At 44.6% G+C, this 19,056-nt stretch overlaps 1 protein-coding gene across 5 annotated transcripts in view; it reads right to left on the bottom strand.

Annotated features, from left to right (window-relative positions):
* Window positions 1-2,602: 2,602 nt before the first annotated feature.
* CAB39L (calcium binding protein 39 like) overlaps window positions 2,603-19,056 on the bottom strand; it is a 69,501-nt gene continuing 53,047 nt past the window's right edge. For all 5 annotated transcript variants that reach the window (XM_063334149.1, XM_063334156.1, XM_063334132.1 and 2 more), the window contains 5 exons: window positions 18,167-18,335; window positions 14,607-14,666; window positions 12,981-13,046; window positions 12,159-12,302; window positions 2,603-4,459 (listed from right to left, as the gene is read on the bottom strand). In XM_063334149.1, the coding sequence (XP_063190219.1) occupies window positions 4,280-4,459; window positions 12,159-12,302; window positions 12,981-13,046; window positions 14,607-14,666; window positions 18,167-18,335 (619 nt within the window). In that variant the 3' untranslated portion in view covers window positions 2,603-4,279. The remainder of the gene's footprint in view (window positions 4,460-12,158; window positions 12,303-12,980; window positions 13,047-14,606; window positions 14,667-18,166; window positions 18,336-19,056) is intronic.

The raw sequence follows: 19,056 nt of genomic DNA, 5'->3' as shown, positions 1-19,056 counted from the left end.
ACAGCTCACTGGGCTTGTCGCCGAGTGGGAAAAGAGCCCCGGGTTTGCTCTAAACAGGTAGAAAGACTGGCTGAGCTCTCTGCCTGGAAGGGGGAACGTGTCAGCTCCTAAGGTCGGGCCTGAATTTATGCCAAAAACTGTTATAAGCCAGCAGCTCCAGGACTTGGGCTCCAGCAGTGAAGGCCCTTAGGAGCCTGCATTCATCACCGAGCATCAGTGAGTGCTGGGTGTCTCCTGCTCAGGCCCCAGGAGCACTGCAGCCCAGCAGAACTTCCGCCACCTGTCTGCTCTGGCAGGAAGGCAACTGACCACTTCAGGTCCATCAGCACAAGAGCTATGAAATGGGCTTTCATTGCTTGGCAGTAGATGCAACAAATCCTTGTGGTCTACGTAATCCCTCAGTTGCTTGATGCTGTTCAGCTGCAGGCAATGTGTACAAGTCCATTGGGTGATGCTCAAGGTAACCCAGTGTGAGCTCCACACAGGGAAAGTGGCAGGTGCCAAAATGCAAGTCCAAAACTGGTGGAAGGCCATGGAAATACATATTTTTATGCCAGGGTGCTTAGTCAAGAAGAGGGAGAGCTAAGTACAATTCCCTTTCACATCACTGAGACCACAACCCACGTCCCCTCTGCCTCGTAACAGCCTGCACTGCCAGGCAGAAGAGGTTCTGCAGGAAGGTCCTTCCAGCCAAAATGTTGAAGTGCTTCTACTTCAGACAGAAAAATTAAGCATTTGTTGGCCTAGAGAAAAAGCCTCTCTGCTGACCAAACATCACTGCATCCTTTGGAAAGGAGCCTGCATTCTCTTAGTCCTTCTCCAATTTCATAGACAAGAGCAAAGCACGCACTAAAGCACAAATGGGATCCAGATCTCTCCCTCACGCGACTGCCTTTATCATTAGATTACAAGGTCCAAGTCATTCTTTCCTTCTCATCTGATCTCGTCCCTGGAGCGTGCAGATTAAGAGGCTCAAGCGGTCTTAACACCTACATTTCTTGAAGGCCAGAGTCCTGCATCCTGCCCCCGGGTTCACACCTGCCGGCGTGCGTGCCATTAGAGGCAGGGGAGGCCGTTGCCGCTTCTAACCAGATTTCTCTTAGTAGGAAAAGCTGCCCAAATCCCAGGACAGACGCTTATGGTTCAAAGATTCCTGGCACTCTGCTGTATCAAATAAGGTTTTACGTGCAGGATCATACATCGCATCTTGGCAGAGATTCATTCGTACGATCCAAACCCCCCTGAATTCTGGGTGGGGATTGGAATGGAGAGGCTGCAGCCCAAGCATCCTCCAGCTTCTTTGTCTCCGGACTATAATCTTCTTCCCTGTCTTCACTCTGATGAACTGTGTCCTGCAATCACACAGCTCCCCCGGATATTAATATCAGAGAAATAGTGAGTTCCTGGTGGGAGCAGTGGCTTAGGCAGAAGAATCACCTTGAATGAATGCGGCAAAGGAAATTGGGAGTTCTATTGTTATTTCAAAGTTGCATTAGAAAAGACCTCATTTTCGTTTAATTAGGGATGTGTCCCCACCTGCTGTGAAATATTATTATGGTGCTTAATTTCTGCTTCACCATTTCTTTTGCGGCTGCTTCTTTCAAAGAGCTAAGCAAGCTGAGCTTGGGGAAGACTCAATTACTTTGAGGTGTGTTGGCAATACCTACTTCAGGACCGGCTTCTTGTATGATAGGCTGCAAGGAGCCCGGCACATGGCATTTTACTGTAACACCACCCCTTTTTTCCCCCGTCTCTCGCAGACACAGATGCACGCCCCCTCCTTTTTCCACAAGCCCTCCTTACCGCTTACTCCTGTGGTCTGATGACTGCCCGCACTGGAAAAGGCTGCCTTTGCAGGGATGGGGCCCATCGCTCTGTTCCCCGCTGGCCTGCCACATCTCTGCCTACGCAAACACCGGGGGGTGGGTGTAGGCTCATATTACAGCCAGGTTTTGATGTCTTCAAGTGCTCTTCTGCATCCGGACCACGCAGACGAGAGCAGCTCATGGCACTGACCACCCTCACGGATGCACTGGGCACCTCGGCATGGGTTACACTCGCATTGCCAAGGGCAGGCATTCCCCAGCCATACACCATTAGACACTTTTTCCGAGCGCGGGCTGGAAGCCCGATGTTCTCATGCGACTCCAGAGGCTGAGGCAACGGACACGTGTCTCTCTGCTAATCCAGCCCTGGAGACAGCCCCACCCTGGGAGCTCAGAGCACAGCCAAGTGCCCTTCGGTTTCAGGCTCCAAATCTCAGAGGATCAGACTTAAAACGACAAGCTCTGAGGACTGCGATTCTGGAGACGGTCCTTTATCGACCCACGAGCTACCTCTGATAGCGAGCACCACCCGCGGGGCTGGGGGAGAAGATGGCAGTCAGGCTAAGCTGGACTGCATCCTGCGTTGCCAGGCCCCTGCCAGCCAGGGCTGCGGACGCCATGCTTTGCAGAGTGCATTAGCTCTGAAGAAAGCGCTCATCTCTCTCTCTCTCTCCATCTGCTGAAACTGGCTGGCAAAGGAGAGAAAGAATTTAGCATTGCGCAGAGCCTGGCTATCCAGAAAGGCAAGAGGGAAAAAACCAGATAGATATAAAGGGTGATTGGTAATCATGCTTTTAATAGCTTGTAAATATATATATTTTTTTTAATTCCAGGCAACTAAGATGTACATTTGTTGTGTATATCTGACATCTGAAAAAACCATGAGTCCACAATCTGTTCCGTTTCATCCCTTTTCTAAAGCACATAAATTAAAGTATCAGTCACCCCAATATACAACAGTTTTATGAAGGAAAAAGTCTTGTTCTGTTTTTACAATTCAGTGTCACCTTTTTATCTGAAGCATTAGCTAAAGTTTTAGCTCGATAACTGTCTTACAACAAACAGGAAAACTCAGAACTTGAGCTGTCTAGAAAAATTCAAGAAATTTCCGCTCCCTGCTCTCAAACTCCACTTCCTAATATAGCATCAGAGTAACATTTCCATTTCCCGCTAGAAAACCAAAGACCACCAAAAACTCTTCAAACACACCTGGGAAACACTGTTTGGACCACAGAGCTTATTAAACTTGAAACATTAACAGTGCAACGATTTCCCCTTCCTACAACTTCAACGCAGAACCTGAATTCACACCAGGATGAAGAAGGACAGAAAACACCAGACTACGAGTTGCCTTTGGTGCCTGGGGCTGCTAAATGGCCTCCCGCACTTGATTTAGGTTTCCCATAAATGCTGTCAGCTTTGAGAGCACCTGCAGCCCCGGCTCCCCGGGCCACTCAGGGGTTCAGGCTGAGGCCAGTTCAGCATCCCCTTGCCGAACTCGGCTCAACCGGGATTGGAATGTGGATGGGAAGACGCTGAGGAGCCTCCTCTCACACTGGGGCCGGGGCTCAGCGCTCGGCACGATTCAATCACGTAGCTCTGGCCACCACCCCAAGTTATTCCCACTAAAACTGTTATTTGTTGAGTTTATTAGCAATACAGCAAAGTTTCCCCTTGCCTTCTTCCCATTGGGGTGTACACGGGCACCGCGTACCCGGGGCGGCTCCTCATCAGTCTGCTTGGGAGCTGGTGGGAAGAGCCTGTGCTGTAGCACAAGGCAGATCATGAACAGGAAGATGGGAGGCAGGCAGCAACAGCTCGTCTGGCTGATGTCTTCACCCATTCCCTAGCACTGAATACAAAACCTCCGATCAAGGGGAAAAAGAGAACTTTTTAAAGATGAAAGAACGCAAAAATAAAGCGAAAACGTGACCTTTACTGCTTTTTCATCTCCCACTGTTTTGACTAAAGAACTCAATCTATAAGTGCGGCTAACTCCAGAGACGAACGTACTCTTTCACAGTCGTGTGTGTGTGTGCGCAGCACTAGAACAAAGTCACAACTACAGGTGCAAAGGAACAACGGCACGGTCCTCAGAAGACCTACTCTGTGCTCTCACCCACAGCTTGAGTTTGCTGATAAAGTTAAGCAAAGAGGTTCATTCTTCTTGAGCACAAATGAAAATCCGTCAAACCAGCTTCTATTACAGAGAGAGTCTAAACTGACATAAATAATTATAGTCTTGATTAAAAATAATATATTATTCTAGATTTTTGTTTTTGTTTTTTTTTAATTTTCATGTAAAACCCCTATACTCTTGACATCTAGGAACAAAGACAAAATAAAAACCAGGCACGTGCTGTGCCTTCTCAAGCACTATTGTGGTGTTTAAGGGACACAGAGGAACTTAACAATTGAGATTAATGCCTACAGTGGAAAACGAGGGGAGTTCTTCATGCTGTTGGCTTTTTCAAGTCTCGGATTTGCTTAATCAGGTAGTTCTTCTCATCGGTGAATTGCTCGTCATCCGTCCTCTCTTTCTGGAAATTGCTCAGAAACTCGATTAGCTTGGGTTGGTTTTTCAGCAGGATCTCCACAATAGGCTGTGTTTTGTTTGGACTGGCCACAAAAACCTAACATGCAAACAAAACCAGGCACAGGGAGACACAGAGAGAGAGAGGAGCATCAGTCACAACATCCCCGTAAGGTATTTCCTAACAAGCCAGCCAAAGGCTGGCAGGCAGACGCTCTCCTGCCGCACGCCTTGTCCCAAGGCACAGAGAGAGGAGTTACAAACATGTTGGTTCAACAGCAAATTGAGGCAAAGCTACGCCTGCGTGTGGTATCACTTCCCTTTAATTTTGCTCTTTGTTGATAAAAGCATTTGATTGTAAACCCAGCTGTCGAGAGCAGGCTATCAATTCTCAGCCTCTTCCACATGCAAGACTTAAATACGTAGTAATTAATTATCAGGAGAACGGAAAAGCTTTGTGTCAGTATTGATATCATTTCCATACTAAACCAGGCCTAAAATTAGATTTGCCAGCTTTGTTTTGGTTTGGAAAAATATGTCAGAGGCTCCACTTCCCTCTGCCTAATCCATTCACGGGGAGCGTGGAAATTTCCAGCAGCAGGAGCAGGAGCACTGTGGTGCGCTCGGTGCCTTCGCTGCCCTCCCCGAGCAGAGGAGGGTGGCAATGCAGGGAGGGGATGCTATCACCCGGCGCAGCCAGCCCAGCACTGGGGGCTTACTGGTCACCTCAAATAGCAGTTTTTAAGGATAAACCTAGCCGTGCTCTGATCTTCCCTCCTGCAAAGCCTAAAGCCGCAGAGTTTTCCAGCTCTGGACATGACCCCCTATGCTGTGACACCGTTTCTTTAACATTTTCTCTGCCTTACACGCTGGCTGATGACAGGAAACTTAAGGCCAGTTGTAAAGGCCAGCGGTGACAGGCTCTTCCCAGGGGCCTCAGGATGCCGCGGACACGCGGGCTCTGTGGACACCAGTCACGGGGGGCAGATGGGACAGCAGGAGCACACACGCAGCACATCCCCGGCCACCCCAGGAGAAGCTCCCACATCTGGCTCGCTTCCGAGGTTACCATGGCTGGTCAACAAAACACCGCCCGAGCGCTTGTGCAACGACATAAATAACTCGAGTTATTCTCTACCCGATGAGAAGAAATTAAGGATGGACGGGACTGGAAAAGGGCCAGTTTCCCTCCAAGCCTGTTCAAACCAGAATGAAAACAAACATCTGCCGACAGCACAGAATGGCACGTTGTCCGAGTGCAGGAGGCACCACCACTCACCCGTCCCCGGGGCTGCTGGCTTTAGACCTAGGGCTCTTCTGCAGGTTCATTTATCTCCACTGAGATTGTTCCCACATGAAAAGCCAGGCCATGTCCAGCTGTGCAGGGAGCTGCCATGTTACGTGATGAAGAACACGCACCCACCCTCCTGGGGGGCTGCGTTACAGCCCCTTGCCCCCAGAAACAACATCTGGTCAAGTCTGGGACAGGATTTAGACCAGACCCATCGTTAGGCTTCGTACATCCCAATTAGGGGATGTTATACGAATGAGGTAGAAAATGAGGCATGTGGGGAATACGTGGAAGGAGTGGAGCTCAGCACACATCAGCAGTGCCACACGAAGTACTTCTGGCCAGACAGAGAGGTGAGACTATAATTTTTTTGTTCCACAAAGGTGAAGGAAAGTAATCTTAAACCCTGGCATCCTGATGCCGTAAAAGCCCTAATCCTCGCCTGTGCTTTTTGTCTCCCCTGCATCCCACCCCCTCAGGTGGCTCCTAGGAGTCCCTGCTTCCAGGTATTTTTTCCTCTGGGGAAAGAGCTGCAGCCTCTGCCACGCTGGGTGAACGCTCCCAGGCCCCAAGTCTTTTACAAAGTTTTCCTTGATCTAGTGGCCAGGCCGCGGTCCCTGTGACAGTATTAAAATATCTACAGTTATTCCCACCCTCTTTGCACAGGCCTCCACATTGCCTTTCTCAGGATACTTTGAGCTATAACATTAAATAATTTCTTTTTATGCTTACTTGCCACCTGAAACTTCCCAAAAGTAGTGCCAACAGCCCCACCTCCCAAGGATCCCTTCGGAGCAGCCACCCTAAAATAACAGCTTTCCTGCGTGACGCTCCAAGCACCTGAAATGCAACATCTTACAAGGGATACATCTGTCCGTGGGTCGGACACCCAGTTCACAGCTCTCACTACGCTTGATGGACTGTCGATAGCTGATGGTTCTGTGGCTGCCCGCAGCATCCGAAAGCAAAATCCCCTCCCTTGCAAACAACTTTGATACGCTGCTATTGGTGCGTTGGTTCCCCATATGAGAAATAAAGGGTTTGGGTATGTAAATCACTACTGAATGTACTTTAGAGCTTTCCAGTCCGCGCCTTATCTAGGGAATACAAATCCTGAAATCTCGGGGGTACGATTGTTTGGCTCTGGCTGAGACTGCGGCAGTTGCTGCTCTCGGCTCGAGGAGCCCCACGATGCAGCTCCCCACGTGCTGACCTACGGCAGGACACTACGCTGGTGGAGGCTGGATACCTCCAGCATTTGGATGGTGATACGCCCCCAGTCATCTGGACCAGTTTCCTTTGAGAAAAGCAGCAGGTAAGCCTACAGGCGGGGATGAGGAATGTAACCATTACGGATCCTCATTAAAAGTGTTTGATTTCGAAGTTCAGTTCCCCCTTTGTGACCAGGAGAAGAAAACCATTAAGTACACTGACAGGACCTGCATTTTCAGAAAAAAAATCTGATTGTGGTGCAAATGGGATCCATTAAAGAAGGCCTGACCTTGAAGTGCTGAACATCTTCCTTCAATGAATATTAGGCCTCCTTACAAAGATAACTGAAGGCTGACTCTCAAAATGAAGAAATCTAAATCAAGCTATCTGGTCTGCAAAGAGAACTGGAAAGTTTTAGCGGTAAACCTAGTAAATACCAGCATTTCATATTGGTCCTACAACTAGTATTACCATAGCAAACAACTTAGTTTAATAGAAGACATCACATCCTGTTTATCTTCCTGCTCAATTATTTATAGATTATAATCTTTCCCTTGCAAAACTGTCACACTGAGCATTCAAACAAAGATCATCTTGACTGCCAGTCTTGCTCAGTGTCAACAGGGGCTCGTAAAGAGAGAATGTTAAAGGACCAGAAAATTCCTGAAATGTTATTCAATAGTTTGGCTAAGCAAACAGAATCAATTCTGCCAGTATCAACTAATCAGCTTCACAAAGCCCAGGATTAGGACCACCACAAGACTTTACTTTTTTTAAAGGAGCCCCCCACATTCAGAACTCTGTATTGTCACAGAGGAGCAGATAAACCCCTGAAAACGGAAATCATTATTAACGCTATCTGGAACTTTTCTACTAAAATGAAATGTAACTGAAGCGAAAACACTTCACAGAGAACTTTGTTTCACCTGTGGTTTTATTATGAAAGGTTGCGTGTTCTAGAGCACTTAATTCAGATATATGAGAGAGACAGAGACCAAAATGAAGAGAGTACTCATATTAAAATTCCAACTCTAAAAATAACCTTTTCAGCACAGTTCCATTTTGTGAATATTTGTAAAAGGCCTGGAATGAAAATCAACTCTGAAGCTTCAAAAGCTGTCCAAAGTGGAACCGTTGACCTCTTGTCCATTAAAAGTCATACACTGGATTTCTCCAAACAAATACCGAAATCCCTTGATTAGAGAATCTGACCTTGTTTCCTTACAATTAATAACCAGGCATCACCACCCTCTGGGACTACAGCAGAGCAAAAGCGATTGCAGAGGCTGGATACCCCGGGTTAGGTATTTTAAGACTTACTCTGGGGTCACGCACAATCTTACTGTCAGGAAACTGCACACAGAAGTGCCTTAGTGTTCACGTTGCTTATGGTTTACTGCTTCACATAACACTTCTTGCCCTATAAACTCTCCAGCCAAGAAACAGAGAGGACACATCCCCACAAACGTGGTTTCAGCTTCTTACCAAGAGGAAATTGTCAGTACAGTCAAATTATGTGAGACCATTTGCAGAGCAAGCTGCAGGAGGTAGCTCTGTACTGTGCATGAAATGAATGGAAAAATGAAACTAAGGTCACAAAACACAGTGTACCCATTCTATTTTTAGATATACACAGTAAAATGTATCTTGCTAAATGTCTGCTTAAGAACAAGAAGGTTGCATAATCCCAATTCACCGCTACAGGGTGCTTTCCTCAAAATAATCTAATTGTTTATGTGAAAGCCAAGAAAGCTTGTTGGTTCCCCATATGAGAAATTTATGAGAGCCTTTATTTGTAAATGCATAAGGTCAAAGGAATATCTGCACCACGTTCACAGATGTCTGAAAGCTTTGTTCTCCCCTACAGGCAAACTCAAAGCAGCCTCCACTAATAACTCTCACAAATCCATCACAGGAACTGGAGAGCCCTTACATGAATCATAGAATTGCCTGGGTTGGAAGGGACCTTTCAGATCATTGAGTCCAACCATCAACATAACTCTGACCAAAACCATCACTAAACCATGTCCCTAAGCACCACGTCTACCCATCTTTTAAATATCCCCAGGGATGACAATTCTGCCACTTCCCTGGGCAGCCTGTTCCAATGCTTGATAACCTTTCAGTGAAGAAATTTTTCCTAATATCCATCCTAAACCTCCCCTGGCGCAACTTGAAGCCGTTTCCTCTTGTCCTATCGCCTGTTCCTTGGTAGAAGAGACCCCACCTCGCTACAACCTCCTTTCAGGTAGTTGTAGAGAGCGATAAGGTCTCCCCTCAGCCTCCTTTTCTCCAGGCTAAACAGCCCCAGCTCCCTCAGCTGCTCCTCATAAGACTTGTGCTCCAGACCCCTCACCCTTCTCTGGACACACTCCAGTACCTCAATATTTTTATGGAGGAGGAGGAAGAGGGTGAGGTGTGTTAGCTTTTCCTAATGATTAAATACTGGCTAACCCTCATGCATACGTTGTCTGAGACATCCAGCTTTACAAAGCAGCTGCAGGCCTTCAGGATGGTGCCGCAAGGCAGAAGCTCCATTTTGCTCAGGCAAAAGAAAGAGAAGCAGCTGGAGCTAGGAGGAAGATCAAGCATCTCCTCAATGGAGAATGGAAGGAAGCACTGCAAGTGGGCACCCTGTTTGTCTTCCATTTCCCACCCAAAGCACCCTGGATGAGTGAAATGTTCTCAGAGCTTAAAGAGGTACTGACATTTTCAGCCACAAAGTGTTCCTGCAATGTAGTTTTGCACTAGAGGTGCTCATCGTTTTCATCTCTTACACTTTTGAATCTTCAGTAATTAGAAATTGCCTCAGGGAGGTAAGAGTCATATGCTTTTTTTGGGTCAGCTGGGGCATGGGAGTGTTGGAATTTGGACGCTTACAAAACAAGCACTTTTTCATTTCAACTGTGTCTAACTAGTGAGACATCTAAATCACGTAATTTAAACCCAAATCTTTTGGCATCTCAGACAGAGAAGCAAGTATCCACTTCTCAGTAGACTTTTGATTTCAAATCACTGTGTTGAGTCTACTGTAATTTCAACCAGGACTGCACAGGTATTTTGCAAGCACAATTTAAAAATGCAGGCACAGTTTAAAATTTATGAGATTAAGAGCTGAGGACAAGATTCCTCTCCCAGTTACATTAGCATGGAATTATTACAGCTGACAGGAGAACTGGGCTGTTGGACGCTAACCCAGAAACAGGAGGCAGGGATGCTGCAGAACAGGGCACAACCAGCCAGTAGTTTTTTTCCCCCCATTCTCGTAAATATTTAAGGATTTCTTTTAGTACTTCTCACGAAGCCAGAATTCAATGTAAGAAGTGTAATCAGAGGAAAACACTCTTCTCTGACCCGCTCTACAAAGCTAATTCACACTGCAATTTTCTATAATACTCTGTAACTACCCTGCCCTCCGGGGAGAAGCTGAGTGCTCCTACATCCAGATAGCCCGGATCCTCAGCGAGGACCTAAAAGGGAAGCTCTGCTGCAGCTCTAGTGTGCTGCTGGTGGTAATAAACGAGCAATTTCCAGCTGATGAGGTTCTGCTCTGAGTCTGCAATTTCCCCACAACGAGCAGCATGTATGTGAGATAGCGTGAGGCACACCATGGCACCGCTTAAATGCTGCTGACAGGTACCGCTGGAAAAAACCAACACCATCCCATGGAGGTGACTATCTGAGGACAGAGTTTGGCCCTTTGAACTGAAGAGACGCAACATTACCACTGCGGACTGTTTGTTTTGCTGAGCACCCGAAGGCCTCAGCATTACGTCCACGTGGGAGCAATCACAAGCAGTCAAGCAAGGCCAAGCCTACAGTATCTCCACTCTTAACTGGAAATGGGATGCAATATACTGGAAGAGGAATGGAAGGGAGGAGTGGGAAGGCAAAATGGGAGAAACAGCAATGCATGACATGGATGCACACTAGAATCCTTTCAAGTTATTCCAAATCCTTTCAAATGCCTCTTAAAATAAGTAAAATCAGCTGTTCCCAAGGCCTGGGCCATACCTATAATTATTTCAGGAACAGCAACTCACGTTTTTCATACATAAAAATCTGGCATTTATTCACAGAGTGGCTAAGAGAGCCCAGTCCTCTGGTGCCTTCCCTCCATAGGCATCACAAAGGCTGCAAGTGTTGGGAGCCTGACTGCTCTCTTATCTTGGAGCCACGTACATCCCGATAAGGAAGAGGAGTAGAAGTTACTCACAGCAGTTCAGCTGACTACGGAGAAAGTCAGCACGGGAACAGCTTACCAAGCTGCTTATTTCAGGGAGGGAATTTTTTTAATCCTCCTTGAAGCATGGTGGTTTTTTTTTTTTTTTTAAATGAAAAGATTTTTGAAGAAGCTGCACATTCCCTAAGCCTCCACGCTGAAGATCTGAAAGCTTTTTTTCCAAAGCAGAAATGGCAGGAGTACAAAACTCAACAAGTCACCCTGAATTTGTGGTGGGTGATGTAACCTTTTCGCAATAGCATGCCTTTTGGTGTGATCTGGTATCTTTCTTAACCATCTTGGGGAAGGACATCCTTACAGGCTTAATTTTCCTCTTCTGAAAATCATTAACAACTCTATTTACATAGCTCGAAATTAATGTGTTCATTCCAAATTAAAGGCAGCTTTGCATAGTAACAATCCAACTCACCCTCTGCCCCAGAGCCGAGAACTTTCTTGCTAGGAAAACGGTAAACTTTTCACTTATTAACGTTAATCATCATGAAAAAAGGGACACCGGTTGGCTCTGGTAATTGTTTAAGACTGCATTAATGATCACTGCAAAAGGACGGAAGGATTAAACTTATTTCAAGCTCAGATTTACCAAATCTTTTTAATACCTTTAAAAGCAAATTGTGTTTGTACTGATGCACAGTGCTAGCACTATCTACTTTTAGTCTTAATGTAGAGTTTAAAGACTTTTTTTTTTTTTTTTTTTTTTTTTTTTACGCAGAATCACATGGAAAATGACCTAAGAGTTGGAGGAAGGTACCCTGGATACCACCTAGAAGCTGCGTGTTTTGTTACCTGTAGCATCCACCTCGTCACTACTTGAGTGACTACCTTCAGCCCAAACCAAAACGCTGCTGCTTTAGATCTCCCCTGAAGGAAGGCAAACAGAAATCAGAGGCTGCGCGAGAGAAAGGTTGTCAATTAAGGCATTCTCAAATACTGGAAGTGACTGTAAACCCCAACCTTTGCCTTAATTTTCTGGGCTTTCTCTTGCCCACCTTGAAAGACACTTTTATGAGGAAAAGAGGAAGTCTGCCACTTCTACAGCTCATGCTGACTCACCTTGAACACGTGGAATGCTTCAAACTGAATGTTGGGGCTTTTATCTCGCAGCAAGTTCATCATCAGCTTCAGATTTTCTGGTTTGCTGATATATTTTGTCATGATGGCAAAATTATGTCGGTCCAGAATCAATTCACCCAGGAGCTATAGAGACAATTAAAGAAACCCAGGGGTTTTTTAATCCGCCACATTATTTTTGGATGTAAAGAAAGCAGCGACATATTTTAATGCTTGCCTAAGAGGTTTCAATTATCACTACCTTTAAAAACAAGTAACTAGACTTGTTATCGTGCAGTGAGTTACTTAATGCCCAGTAATGCTCATCTTCTAAATACTACAGAGAGGCGTCCCACAGATGGGCTGGGTGTAATAGGAGCTGGTGTGAACCAGCCAGGACAGAAGCAAGCGTGGTGCAGCTGTCCCACGAAGACACCTTCATTTCATTCTGATGTTACATCAACACGCCTATCTGGTCCCATCTGCAGGTCGTGTCAGACTTGGTGCTGTAGCACTAAGCAGCACCACACACACAGAGACTACCACATTACTCTCAAGCTCGTTTTAAACTACGTTCTGAACCAAAGTCCAGATCTGAGGTCAGAGGAAAAATGATAGTGCTTGTTCCATAGAAACGGCCTGATGCTTCACTAGAGATCCCAGAAAGAAAAGTCACACTTGAGCACTGTAGGAGCAGCATCCTCAAGCACTAAGCTCTTTTTTATTCGAAATACACGGCTGCTCCATTGCCACACATGCATCTTGATATTCTGCATAACTCACAGTTCACATTTAGAAGAAAAGTGCTGAGAATCTTCACTTTACCTTCAAAGATTGTCTCTTTGTTACATAATTCTCAGAGTGAAGGAGTTTTTCATAATCCTCAAAGATCTAAAGTAACAAGAAAACACAAAATGCATCCAATTCATGTCCATCCTTCCTCCTCCCGGTCCTTCCCACCCCAGAGGAGCAGCAGAGGCTGCAGCAGTGCCGGCCTCTAACGCTTCACTGACACGCCAGGCACAGCTCTCATGGCCTTTTTTCTTGGCTGGTTATCACACAGTGTATTAATGCCCAGGAACACTCCTCTTCCAAATACTGTAAAGAGGGATACCACATATGGACTGGATATAACAGGAGCCAGTGTGAGCCAACTAGGACAGAGGCAAGCCAGTGCCTGTACCACCTTCTCTTACAGGAGGGTGAATCTGCTGCCAGGACACACGGGTCCAGCATGTAACTCGTCCAGCTCACTCATTTCGTGGTCATGACTTGCTTTTTGATTCAACACAATACCCCAAACTGGTGATGGTGCATCCCACACTGGTGTATGCCAAAACCTCCTTTTGTCAGGTGCCACCTGCCTTGAGCAGCTCATTAAAGCTGTTTGCCCAACGAGGGTCACTAGGAGTACAACGCGTGCTGGCTTTTTGTGGGATCGGGCCAAGGGAATCTTGTGGTCAAGACTACTGAGAGAGAAGGCTACCATATGTTCAAACCATCTACCAAGCAAGCAAAAAACCCCAACACTGCTGCCCAAGAATCATCTAACAGAATGCTCACTTCCACAATTTATACTTAAAATTTTAAATGTTAAATAAAGGTAAAGTGGGATTGTTCCAGTGCAGTGCTTCAGGACTAAGAGAAAAGATTAGCAGAGACGCTAATTTTGCTCCAGTTAAGTTGCATTTGTGACTCAGCAATATCTTTATATGACCTTCTTGGTAACTCTAGAATGAAAGAAATAGTCTTCGGCCTTTTCACTTTGGCAATGAAATAAAGAACGCTTCAGGTAACGTAAGAACATAACCCGTAGTCTAATTCTGTGATCCATATCAGTCCAATTTTAGTTGATTCCAATGGAATTTTTCTGACCTACATTTTGTTCAAAACCGAGCCAAAAAATCAAAGTGAGAAATGGCAGGAAACCAAGGGACTAACTGCCTTAGGATGGTAAGAGTCAGTCCCCAGTTAGGTACATGTAATTTCCAGAAATGCTAAAAGTTCTTGAGGTAACTCTTCTCTGTCCCAAAGTATTATATAAAACACCAGTGTGGCCCCTATGATATATGACACCAGTGGTGCTGGAATATCACAAAACCCTTTAAAAATGTGCACGCTTTTTTCCCCATGATCTATTTACATACAAAGTTGATAGTTGTGTTCACATCCGAGGAGATACGATGCACGCAGAGGGGAACACAACTTGCCTTTAAACCGTGGGTGCTCCTGAAACCTTGGTGTGTGTCCCCATGTGTGTGCAGAGGAGGTATCTGTATTTCAAATGCGCCACAAGGATTCTGCTTTAGTAAAAGCAATGCTTAGTTTTGCAGTCCTGTGTGACTATTTCATGTGGATCACTTAAACCCTCCGCTATCAAAAGCGCGCTTTTGCCAGCTAAGCACGAACAGATTTTAAAAAAAAAAAAATTGCTCTATCATTTACACTTACCGCATCATAATTCTGTTCCAGAAATTCTGCTACCAACAATTTGTGTCGCGTTAACAGGTCCTGGTGAAGAACAGAGAAAGGTTACCTGAGAGAGCGTGCTCATTTGATTGTCCCTTGATTCTCCAATGTATTTTAGCATTTTTTACCAGGTTGTCATTTAGAAGGTATTTACAACATGATTTCTATAGATTGAAAGCATTTAAAAACAAAACTGCATTCTGCATTTATCAGGATTTTAAGGAGAATTCAGTGAATGCTCACAGAACCAATATAAAAATATTCTAACACTCGCTCTTTATATTCCTTTCCACTCCCACCTTTTCTTAAGGTCATCGTGCACAGTACTTATGATAAACTGGGGTGGGGGAAAGGAAGAAAGTAAATTAACCCTTATGGAGGGATCAGCTATGGTCCCAAAGCCAAAAGTGATCTCCATGCTACCTTGCAGCTGGAAAATTATGCCAAGTTTAACCAATTGCTATTGCTCATCTCCAGTGAATACAACAAGGCAGACTCAAATTCAACCACTGTATATATACATTTATTTCTTTAAAGCCTAAAAGTTAGGCACCAATCTAAGCTAACCACCCAGGTTCCCTCCACAGCCACTGCATCCCCAGAAAGGGGTCTCAGGTAGGTGTGATGAATTTCTTCTGTGGCTGCTTTTCTGCCCAAGGTGGACTTATTGACACGAGCAGTAGCAGACCTTCAAGACAGCTGAAGCTTCCTAGGAGGCATCCCATCCTAAAAGGCCAACCAATTCAAATTTAAATTAAAGCAACCTCTCCCACGGAATGGGAACATGGTGCTCAGCGACAGAGATGCAAATGTTCAGCTCCAGAAGAAATCAAGTCTCTTTACTGGATGAACAGCCACGAAATGAAGTGTCCAGTTTGAGGCCTTTAAGTTTAATTTCTATCTTATTGCCTCCTTTAAAACATAACACTGATCACAATAAATGCCTGATTAATTCTATTCAAGTTGATATTTTTCCGGTGAATGGGTTGCTATCTTTTTCATCATCTTTTCCTTGGTTTCCTTACCCACAGTCAGAGACCGAAGCTGATGAGTAGCTGAAGCAGATGCGCAGACACATCCTCTACAGCATCACAAATAAAAGAAATCCTTTACATACTAATCCTTTAATTTATTTTTACCATCAATTACAAGAGGAAAGCAGAGTGCTATAAAATCCAAGTATGTGTTTTTAATACATGCCTTTATTTAGCAGGACTGCAATGATAGCAGTTTAAAAGGCTCAGTGCAACAAATGTCATTCACGAGCTTTTATGCAGGGCACTTAGGAGGCAAGTACAACATTTTTCAATAGGGGGCACAAATGGAATATAATCCAAAATGAGTTTTTCATACAAAATCACGAGAGAGCGTGGAGCAGCAGTATTCAATCAGCACTCTTTCCAGCTGCTGCTGGTACCCTCCCACAGCCGACTGCATCTCTAAATACAAGCCATTTTCCTCAGCATTTTTAGCAGCTCTGTTTCCTCTCTGCAGTGCACCTGGCTGAATTTAATTAAGAAGTACATCTCCAGATCGTCAAAAATTCCAATACTTCCCTACTATAAATATCCTCAGACTTTAATGCACATTTAATTAAGCCCTCCTCTGGCGCATAGACTATCCCAAGGCTTTCAGCTCTGAACCAGACACCCTGGTGGCAACACTACAAACCCAACACGGGGGAAACAGAACTGAAAACACGAGTTCAGTAATCCAGACAGCGAGCAATCATAGCACTTATTTTTACGGTACTAGAAACAAGGTAGCTCCACATTTCACGATTCAGTTCCTTCCAAATCACTTCTTGCTGTTCGAGCTATTCAGAACAACAGACAAATAGGAGGTGAGATGAACAGCTGGTTTATTTCCAGAACTGACCATGTATCAAGTCAGGCAATTTAAAATAAGAGGCAATTTCATAAAAATGCCGTTTATAGATTTTCCCCACACACTTTAAAAGGTGATTTCTGACCTATATCTGAACTGCCCTCATACTCCTGTCTTTCCAGTGCACGTGAAGATGTAGAATCCTATTTTTAAATCCTGCTAAAAATACACTCGGATCACAGGGGACAGAAGTAAGTTCCACAGCTGTAGATCCATGAACAGCATCAATCCCTCTTTTTTGGGGAGGGTTGGAGTAGTCTGTGGTCCTTGCCACAGCTGAACTGCCCTTTGTCCCCATCCGGACCCCTGGTTGGGGTGAAGACTGTCCATCACCCACAACACATTGTGACCTGGGCAAAAGCTGAAAAGCTCTTCTGCCAAGCTGGGAACAGAGTTCAGGAGCACTTTTTCTGACCAGAGACAAGTACTCTTCTGAGCATAGGGTAAAATGCCAGAGACGGAGGATTTTAATACCTCAGTTGCATTTTTATACAGTCCTACACATGTGTGTTTACTTGTCAGTATTTCTGTGCTACTTCCACCTTCATAACATTTACCTAATGAACACAATGACAGTGCAACTTAAAATAACTGAAAGATGCTGCTATTGATTAACGGGTGTTTGAATTGGTAATCCTGCTCAACTCATTATCTCCATTATGCAAATCTTTACCCCACTCAGTAGATTAGTAAAAACTGAGGCTGGGTTTCAGTATGCATTGAATCTCTGAGCTGAACTCTTAATATTCCTTACAGTTATTCCTAAGGTCTATCTACTCAAGTTTCTAATTAGCTTTGAGAGGAAAGAATGAACAACGTGTTTCTATGACAGCAAGCAACCCACTGATAGAAGAAAAGAGGAGTTATGTCTATATTTAGAAGAATCTTTACCTGAAAAGAATTTTCCCCAGCTTTCTTAAATAATTTTTCATAAATAGACTAATCTTCCCTGTGTATTAAGCTCATAGGCACCAAATTTTGCTCAAAGACCATTGACCTTGAAGGTCTATAGAAGACTAGAGCACCTTGAAGGCAAGATGATGGCCACATAGTAACTCCAAGAAATTTGGCAAGCTTCACCCAACTTCATTTTTAATGCAATACAGAGACTCTATACAGGGTCTATGCGGTGCTTTCACACTGAACAATAGCTCACAAAAGTAAGCATACAAATAATTCGTAAAATAATCAGCAAGCACGGCATTAGTCTAAACTTGACTGCCAAACTCAGAAGGGTCAGCAAAAATTAGAGGACTTTAAAAGTGAATTTTGAATGATTCCTTCTATTTACTGGTTGTGGTCATGATGGGTAGTGGTTTTGTCTCTGGGGGAAGGTAGGGAGAGAAAAAGGTTATGCATTTTACAAGAACTATACATAATACGTGATTAATTTGAGTTTTAAATGGTTGCATAAAAGGCCTTGGGTTATCAAGATGAAGAACATTAGTGAAATGTAAATCTGTATTGAATTAAAGATTCTTTGCAGACTTGATCATTGTTATGAATCCTATTACAAACAGACCAAGGATTAATCATATCCTTCACTGAACAGTAAAAAAGCCACGCAATTTAAAGGCAACACAACATTGAGCGATGACTACTGAGGGACTGCCATTTTTGACACAATGCTATGACACAGGTATCGAGTAATTTACCTTGAATGTAGCAAAGGCATCAGAAGCTATATCAAATGTTGACATTTCCACATATTTAAAAAAGTCTCTGAACTGTTCCGAAAAAAGTATGATTTTGGCCAAGGGTTCATGCCGGATACACTCTCTCAGCATAATTCCACAGCGTAAGGCAATATTTGGGGATTCATATCTGAAGAATGAAAAGAAACAGGAAAGGTCAAATTGTAGAAGAACAAAGATAAACGGGCACTTTTCTAGCAACGGGGAACTTTGTAGCATAGGAAACTTGTGTGCCAGAGGCAACACGACACACGGACAGCAGCTTCTAGCCGGAGCACTGTACCCAGCTTCAGGACCTCCGCTCAAAGCTAAGGAGCAGTTGCACAGATAAGGCTGACAGCGCTTCCCATCGCAAACCTCTGCCTTTGCAAACCAAAACACATTTTGGTGTAAATGTGCCTTACACCTCCTCTCTGCAGAAAGACCGTGGGCAGTGCATAATGTTTCAACAGAGCTCTTCCACCTTTTTAGATTTCTGAGAAAGCAAAGCGCATACAATATAATAATCTTACTTTTCAGATTTATTTCTGAGCTCCTCAGTTTATCCAAGAAGACTATAACATCTTATGACCATCCATCACCTCCCACTCCTCTTCTAGAGAGCATCGCTCTAGAATATTAATGCGTAATGATGAAGGTAGAAAGGGTCTATCCAGGCAGTCTACACAGGATTAAGCTTTCTGTAGCTCTGAAGATCATTTTTTTGCAGTTTAGGAGGAGTTCTGCTCAATCCCTCCTCTGCAGAGGCTACGACTTTGTTCAGGAGACAAAAATTCATTCCTCAAGTTACAATCCTGTTATGGCACACGCACTGCCATAGCCAGGAGCCAGCACTCGATCCTGGAGAGTGA

The sequence above is a fragment of the Chroicocephalus ridibundus genome, chromosome 1, assembly GCF_963924245.1.
Source record: "Chroicocephalus ridibundus chromosome 1, bChrRid1.1, whole genome shotgun sequence".
NCBI classification, from domain to species: domain Eukaryota; kingdom Metazoa; phylum Chordata; class Aves; order Charadriiformes; family Laridae; genus Chroicocephalus; species Chroicocephalus ridibundus.
The sequence above is the reverse complement of the archived record's forward strand: the minus strand, read 5'-3'. Positions and strand labels throughout refer to the sequence as shown.